Below are 9,092 nucleotides of genomic sequence, written 5' to 3' on the forward strand. Positions count from 1 at the left end.
AGTGCACGTTTCAAAAAACACAAGGAAGTAAATAAACCGTCTGTCTTTAGCCTTTGTCTTTGTTTGCTTTCCGAAGATAACTTAAGTTTCCAGTTTCTAAGTAGTTCAATCCAACCCAGGGGAGCTATCTCCCTATGAGAAAAGATTTTTTTTAAACTTCTTTTTCTCTTTTTTTACATCAACCCTTATATCCCAATGCAATTATTTAATATACACCCACTCATAGTCTGCATATGAGATATGAATATAATTGTATGTTACTTTTTAATTACAGGAAAAATATAACTTGTAAGATGATGGGCTGGAAGGTGCCATTGCATTGTTATTTTTTTTCATCCTCGTTTTCTGATTATGTGAGCTGGGCTCCTTTGCTAAGCGATGATAAGCAGAATTTCCATGTTCTCTGCATAATTAATCCATCTTTGCCTCTCTTCATGCCAACTCTGCCGTTATCGCCCGCACATGCCTGAATTGCAAAAGAATCCTCTCTTCAATTGGAACTTATTGATATTCTAAAAAAACTGGAAATCCTCAAATTCAAGCCACAGATTGTTAAATGGATTAATTTCGCGGCAATCGCAAGCATCTAACGCGGGGAGACAGGCAAAGCAAATTGAAAGTAGCTCCTGTTTGTGTGGAGTTTTAGTCCCAAATGATAGGGTTTATTGGCATGTTTTTTTCCCCTCCATAGTCAAAAATTACCATTTATTTGCATGCCATAAAATACTTTTATATGGTTGAAAATTCAGAGGAATTTCTTTCAATGCCTGTCGTTGGATTCATGATAACAACTTCGGCTCCTCACATCTGGACGCTTTTGATACTGGGTGAAAGGAATGTCTGAATATTTAATATTTTATCTGTTTTCATCGATGGTTTCACCATTAAGGATGGGCTCTGCTGTTTGCATGAAGCCTGGCAGATGTAGATTTATTTTCTGAGCTGTCTACGGCCTGCCTTTCTCTGAATATATTGATGCATTTTTCCATTTTGCTGTGCACTGATGCCTCTGCATATGTAATAAACCGGCAGACACACTTATAAAATACATCAACAGACTGCATTATAATGCTGCGTTTAGATGTGGCTCCTCAGTTACTCATGCACATATAGGAAAAAGGAGGGGGGGGGGGGGAATCAGCCACACATATCAAATATAATTTACTTGACCTCATAAAAATGAATAATATTAAATCACAGGATGCTCAAGTATACAGCAGTAAATATGTTATTTGGACACTTTGCATACAAACCTCTGACGTACATACAAAGAGTGATATATTGCAACATGGACATGATCAGCGACAGGGTCACTTATGTTGTATTCCACATTTGAAACTGATGTTTACATCCAGAATTAGACTAAAGAACAGCTGCTCTTATTAAAAAAAGATTTCACAGATATAGAAACAATATTGTATAGATAAATCATAGCTATAATTAACTCTGGAAAAATGAATATCCAGAGAGCAGAGAAATATTCATTTTTGATATTTATATATTTATTTTATCCGACCGTTTTTGTATATTCATTGTAGTTTGGAATCAGCACTCAAAACAAAATACCAGCTTATCTAGAAGCTAAAGATCTGTAGTTCACTTTACTCAGTATCAAAATGTAAATGTTTCTTGAATGTTGTTGTAGACAGTGAAGGTCTGAAGATCTGATTGTGAAAAAAAAAAGTATTGTTTGAAACTGTATATGCAGCACTCTGGATCTATGGATTTGGGATGCTTTGCAAGCCCATAATGTTGAATGTCATAGGCAATAATTACAAGTGTTCTACATTATAGTATTCTATATTCTGTATCATCTGAGAACTGATATAATAATGTTCCAAACATGACTTCAGATCAAATCCTCAAAGCTCACAATTTCACCTTTTGTCCCTACGGGGTAAACACAGGAAACCACTGTCATCAGTTCCCTTTATCTGACTTTTAATTCAGTTAATTATATATGTATGAAGATATTATTCAAATTACAAATTTAAAGTAGAAATTGAGCTTATTTCTAAATGGATAACAGAATTGACTATTAAAAGGTCATTTTTGGGGTAATGTTAAAGCTTCCTCTATGGGTTGATTCAGTCATTCTACAGGCTGCATTCCCTCACCTTCCACCGTCAGATACATTTTCCTTCTTACTTAATAATGCAACAATTTTATTTTAAGAAATGAACTGCTTGAAACGACTATGGATATTTATGATTTTAATCCTTAAAGGCTTGCTGGCTATCCCCTGGAGGCGTCACAATCTCAGTTTCTGACCACATAAAAAGACTGTGAGATTAGCAGGAAGAATATACTACCCTGTGGTTCCCTCCTCCTCCTTCTCCTCCTCCTCCTCCTCCTCCTCCTTCTCCTCCTCCTCCTCCTCTACAAAAAGCCTTTATTTATAGATTTACACACTCCCAATGGGAGGAGCATAGTTTGTTCATCCCGCCCTCTTTTTAATATTTTCATCACTTGCCTCGACTTTAACGTCATGGTGTAATCTTTAGATGCTTTGGGGTTGTGTGGCATTTTGATTCGTGGATTTGTGGTTTGTTTCAAAGTTATATATCTCCCTGATAAAAGGAAGCGATGGGAAGGGAAGGAGGTGTGGAGGGAAGGGAACTGGATGTTGGTGCGGGGAGTGAAGCCTCCCTGGAAAGAGCTGGCGCTGAGGCCTCCAGGGCCGCGGGTGGTTTTGGCAGCCCGGCCGGCGGAGTGGGCACTCTCTCAGACATCTGTTTGCTCACTGCTGCTGCTGGAGCTGCTGGCTGGCTGACTGGATGGATGGATGGATGAATGGGGGGGCTGGAGAGCTGGAGCATTCAGCCACAACCATCACCAGCGTCTTACCCAGGATGGACAACAGCAAATCAACATCTATTAAAAGTCATGAATCATATTAATGTAGTGTTATGTTGTTTGGTGTGCTTTCTAGGGCTGGGTACCAAACTTTTTAAGCCCTCACCGAAGTGCCTCCATAGTATTGAGTATCAAAAATTGCCTCGTCATTCAATACCAAATTTCAATACCTAAAGGAGTAAGCCTCATCAGCGTCACTGAGCCAATAAGCATCCAGCATGCTTCTACCAAGATCTAATAACGCTGGTGATTGGCTGTCTAATGTTACACGCCGTAGAAACTTGTTACGCACAGACGGGGATCACACGTGTCGCTGTATTTTGAGAGGCTTCACTACAGTGTGCATCACATAAGAGCAAAGGAGATGGAGAATTAAAAAACGAAAGATTTGTAATGATGTAATTTCCTTTTTTTAAATGGATTTTATAAAATTGGTATACAAATAATCGTCCAGGAACTGGTATCAAAGTCACTGGTACACCCATGATGAATCAAGCAGGGATTTTCTTTTTTTAATTGTGGACGTCAGCATTGGGATGCAGTGATACATTCAGGGCGTTCAAGGACACATACTTGAATAGAAATTATAAAATACTATGGAATGTTATGTAAAAACAATATAAAAATTGTTCAGCAGTTCCTATGTGTTGCTCTCCCCCCCCCCCTCTCTCTCTATTATACATACATTGAGGACCTAAACAGTTATATATGTGCCACGGCCACCCTGCACCCCACATCACTCCATGCACACGCACACACACACACACGCGCACACACACACACACACACACACACACACACACACACACACACACACACACACACACACACACACACACACACTGACTGTACATCCTCTGGAGACAAACCAATACCTAACAGCCAGAGGGTGAAACCACAGCAGGCAATCTCATAACACTGATGTCCAAGTGGAGCTGCTGAGGCTGCTCTTTAAGGATGGAGTCCCTGTCCAACCGATGGCTGTCACTCCCAGCGCCACTGGACATGTGTGATCCCTTAAAAACATCAACCTAGTAATTTGTCATGCCAGACTCCCTGTGACATTACCCGGTCAGCACAGCAGCTCACTTAAACAGTGTAGGAGGAAGACTGCAGCTGTTATTATGGCAATAATTACATTTAGCATTGTCATAAAATCAACACAACACAGTACGTGAATGACGTCGTTTTACATTTACGAACAACTGGGAACACCTGGGGAAGTTACTGCACAAGAAGATCATTTAAGACTCAACTGTTTGAAAATTGTTACATGTCATTTAGGGCCTGCGCGGAAATTAATAGTAGGAAAAGGGCTTTTTGGAGAGGGGGTGGGGGGTTATGCTAATATGTTTGGGGAAGCAGAGGAGGGCCTTTTAACTTTTTCTCATCCCAGAGTTAGAATTGATTTTATTCTTCTGTAGAACAGAAAAATAATATCAAATATTCATATACATTTTTTTTTTATAAAATAAATTAAAAAAAAAATGTTTGTGTGTACCACAGATCATAAAAGTGTTTTGCTACATGAATACAACAATATCTCTGTATTAGAGACTTTTATTTTCCTCATTAAAATCATATAGGATCAGCATGCCAGTGTTTTGAAACAGAATATATGTGGATCTTTGTATTTATTTGACAGAATATATATTATATATCCCTGAAGAGATCTTAGCATTCAAGAAAATGACTGACTTCATCTGAAATACTTCGTCCACTTGTACTCAGTAAAGGCCAATTCAATAGGGTCATATTTTGAGATATTGGAGGGAGAGTGTTGCGTTTTTTTCCACGTCAAGTAGAGGGTTCAATGAAAATATTAATTATGCTTTGTGGGGTAATGCATTTTTTTTTTAAAAGTGAACCATAAGGTTCCACTGCCTCCTCCTCATCCAAATCACTTACTACTATATAATGTTAACAAGGGTATACATTATGAGTTTATGGTCCAAGATTACATTTACTGACACAAATTCTGAAATGTCCTTCATAATGTAAAATGCAGGTAAAACCGAAGAAAACGTGTTATACGGTACATCCACACCCAAGCTTCTTCTTAAACATGAAAAACAAAAAAAATCTGCCATTGCTCGTGACAGAGCTGTCAATTAATAATCCCATCAGTCGAGAAAACATGATCTATTATTCAATACAAACATGTCACTCAAAAATATTCCCAGGCTCTAAATGAGACATATACAGTTCACAGACATGCTGAAGTGTCAGGCGGAAGACTATTGGGCATTCCAAACTCCTTCTTGTTCTGATTTGTATTTTCTTTTAAGAAATGAACATGATGTAGCCCCCAAGACAGCCCACCTCCACTGCCCCAACACTGAGTGGCATTCCCCAAATGTGACTTGGCAGTTCTAATCAAACAGTTTAGCGCATTAAATCAACCTTTCCACCTGTAATCAGGTGATGTGAGTGCACTGCGCAGCATCTCCACAGCAGACAGTATACCTTAACCTATTAATACGGCCAACCTTGTGTCAGTGATTTCCCCTGCGATGGAAACAGTATCATGTTAATTATCACAACCATCTGGTCTGAGCAGTGAAAAAAAAAACGCTTTCTCTTCCTCTCGCAGATTTGTACCTGTCAATCAACGGCGGCTTCAAACAAGCCACTGGGGCTGAGGAACAGCAGAGAAGAACCACGCTCCAGTCTCACAGGATTTAGGAGTGGCGTTAAATTAATCTTCAGCTGGCAATTTGACTCTCCTCTCACACTATGTTGTTGCTCTCACCACAAATCATTATTGATTTTGGTGGTGCAGGTTTCTTAATATGGCCAGTAAACGCTATTTATTGGTGTTTAACATGGGAATGTAGTGTGTGCATGGCTTTATTTTACCTTCTAATAGGTGGCAATGCAATGAATGTAATGTAACTTGTGGGTTTTCAGGGAGTTTAATATGGGTTGAATTTGTAAGACAGAAAAAACACACTAAAATCTTTTATTTTTCCTCATTATTTGTTTTTATTTTCTTTTCACATCTATGTTTTTTTTTTTTTTTTTGTTTTGAATAGATCATCATTCTCTCATTTGTGACAGAAGCTCTCGGGGTGACAAAGCTGAGATATTGAAATGATTCATGTTTAGTTCATGGCTACCACTGTCCCATGACATCACTGTGTTTGGATCGAGACCAAAGCTGAATGTGAAGAAAGAAGGAAGAAAAAAGAAAAGAAAAGAAAACATAAAAAAATAAAAACTTTAGCCAGCGGAGGACGGGGGAGGAGGGAAACGCAGGAAGAGACAAACCAAGGAGGCTCGCGAGACAGATGCTCTCCTCAAGGTGAACCGCCGCTGACCCGTCTGCCACATAAATTATTCTGTAGTTTCAGACTCCATTCCAAAGTTGTGGAATTGGGTTACAAGATAATTTCACAGGCCACTTGCTTGTCTTCCTTGGCAGTCCAACTGGCTAATTGAAGAGAGTGATTTCCAGTTTGGGCAACTATTCAGAACATGGCAGTCAAAATCGGAACGATATAAAGGCTCTCTCTCTCTCTCTCTCTCTCTCTCTCTCTCTCTGTCTCTGTCTCTCTCTCTCTCTGTCTGTCTCTCTGTCTCTCTCTGTCTCTCTCTCTGTCTCTCTCTCTCTCTCTCTCTGTCTCTCTCTGTCTCTCTCTCTCTCTCTGTCTCTCTCTCTCTCTCTCTCTATGTCTCTCTCTCTCTCTCTCTCTATGTCTCTCTCTCTCTCTCTCCCTCTCTAAATATTCTTAATATGCTTCCCTTCCATAGAGAAACTAATTGTAGGCAAGACAAAAATGTGCTCCGATTGACAGTTTATCAAACATTGATAAATAAACGAAGCATTAAAAGCAGAGTCTCACCAGCAGAGAATGCACCAGGCTTTAATAAAGGCCTATACTGTCAAATCATTTTCAATAGCTGATTTTGTGTGTTTACTGTAAAAAAAAATTAAAAAAATAAAAATAAAAATAAATCTAGGTTACTTTATTCAGCTTTCAACCAAAAGATCAAGTCATGTAAGGTCATGGCATCTCAATCCACATAAATCCAGAGTGCATTATGGGGGAATGAGTGGCAAAGCTGCAACTGAGCTAATTCTGGTGTATTTACCCAATATAGGTTCAAACTTAGTAATATAACTAGGACCACGTGCTGTTTTAAAATGACCCTGGTGCAACAGTGGAGGGTTCTGCCCTGATACATAACATCAAAATGTAGCAGCTCAATGACATTTGCAGATCCTTTAAAACATATCAGTAAAAAAAAACTGAAATAAAGACGACACAGATGGGTTTTTTTTGTTTATATTGTATGTGTGCGTGTGTGTGTGTGTGTGTGTGTGTGTGTGTGTGTGTGTGTGTGTGTGTGTGTTTGATACCTAATCGTGATCTCCGGCTGGAGCTCAGTTTGTCTCCGTCTCCGTCTCTCTTTTTTCTTTTTTTTTTTTTTTTTATATTTACCCCCTTCCCAAAACACGGGCGCTAATTAAGGGCGACGCGCTAATTAATCACTGGAAGTCAAAGTAATTGTGGATCAAGTGAAGTTCAACCAAGCTGCGGCTACGGTACCCGGGGAGGAACAAACCTTATCTTCAAACAAAAGCGCGAAACGCTTTCACCTCCCCAGTCAGTCCGTGCGGATCGCGGCGAAGCGCAGCCTCATCACGGAGAACGGTGCTGAGAACGAGAGAGAGAGAGAGAGAGAGAGAGAGAGAGAGAGAGAGAGAGAGAGAGAGAGAGAGAGAGGTGTGTATTCTTGTGTATGTGTGTTGGGGGGAGAGAGAGAGAGAGAGAGAGAGAGAGAGAGAGAGAGAGAGAGAGAGAGAGAGAGAAAGCCAGAGCCAGAGCCAGAGAAACGAGAAAGATAAAGGAAAGACAGACGGAACGATAGACTTGTGCGTAAAAAGTACCGGTGCCCCCCTTCTTCTTTTTCTTTCTCAAATTTCCATCAGACAAAAGCGCCCAAAACCGGCTGCTTGGATGAACCAGAACCTATCGATCTGTCAGTACTACACCTGGATTCACTGACCAGCCGCACAGCAGGCATGTCCCGAAGGAAGCAGAGCAACCCCAGGCAGATCAAACGTAAGTTTTTGGTTTTTTGTTGTTGTTTTTTTTTTTTTTTTTTATTATATCTTGTCTAGCCGCTACACCGCGTCTCCGAGCGTATTGGAGTTTTTGCAGGATATTGTAATGATAGTGACCACACGGAAGCTGATTCAGCAGCGCTCATGTGTTGCCTGTCACGGTCCACGCGCCCCAGTTCTCCCTTCGCAGATAGAGCCTAGGTTGTGTGTGTGTGTGTGTGTGTGTGTGTGTGTGTGTGTGTGTGTGTGTGTGTGTGTTTTTTTTTAAAGACATGATTTACAATCCAAATGCCACAATGCTGCTGGCTGGAAAAGTTTTCCCCGCTGTTGCCAAGTTGTAGCAAAATGAAGTGATTCTGCTGTTAGTTTGATGTGCATGCGACTATTCGAGTTTCCAGTCACAACTGTGTATGAGACTGTGCATCACTTTGACTGTGCAGCCTAAAGCCTTTCATCGCCAGTGATTCTGCATCATAGGCCCGTAACAGCATACTCCATCTCTATCATGCCGTGCCTTTAATAAATGTTTTGGAATATCCTTTGCTGCTAAATGTTTTTAATTGTAGCACATAGACACGCACGTACATCACACACACACACACACACATTCCCATCTCCTTCACACACTCTTCATGTTTTTCCTTTTCCACTTACACACTCACTTGCAAGTGTGTGTGTGCATAAATACGTGCAGGCAGACTTTTTTTTGTTTACTGTTAAACTTAACAGTACAGCCGATACATAGTATAAATATTGACCAGTGTTCTCTGGGATGCCAGTAAAAGAGCAAACAGTGTGGCATGTTTTAAAGTTATGGCATGTTTTAATTTGAAATTGAACTAAACCGTCAACTTTTCTCAGGAGAGAAGTGTTCATCTTGTCTCTCAGCAGCATGGGGTCAATATATTTGATTTTCACATTTAGATGGGAATTTAAACTTGAAATTAAGAGGACTAGTATTTGTTCTCAAGGCACGAATATATGAAGTAAAATAACCTCATGAGCCGCATTAATCCAAATTTTTTTATGAAAGGTTTTTAACAACTTTTCATAATTTTAAAGAGCCTGTAGATCATCCTTAAATTTGTGGGGATTTGTATACACCCCCCCCCCCACACACACACACACACACACACACACACACACACACACACACACACACACA

At 40.0% G+C, this 9,092-nt stretch overlaps 1 protein-coding gene across 1 annotated transcript in view; it reads left to right on the plus strand.

Moving 5' to 3' along the window:
• Positions 1–7,538: 7,538 nt before the first annotated feature.
• Positions 7,539–9,092, plus strand: part of zfpm2a (zinc finger protein, FOG family member 2a) — a 139,810-nt gene continuing 138,256 nt past the window's right edge. The window contains exon 1 of the mRNA XM_078253729.1: positions 7,539–7,925. Coding sequence (XP_078109855.1) covers positions 7,886–7,925 — 40 coding nt within the window. The 5' untranslated portion in view covers positions 7,539–7,885. The remainder of the gene's footprint in view (positions 7,926–9,092) is intronic.

Source organism: Sander vitreus, chromosome 6, assembly GCF_031162955.1.
Source record: "Sander vitreus isolate 19-12246 chromosome 6, sanVit1, whole genome shotgun sequence".
Taxonomy (NCBI): domain Eukaryota; kingdom Metazoa; phylum Chordata; class Actinopteri; order Perciformes; family Percidae; genus Sander; species Sander vitreus.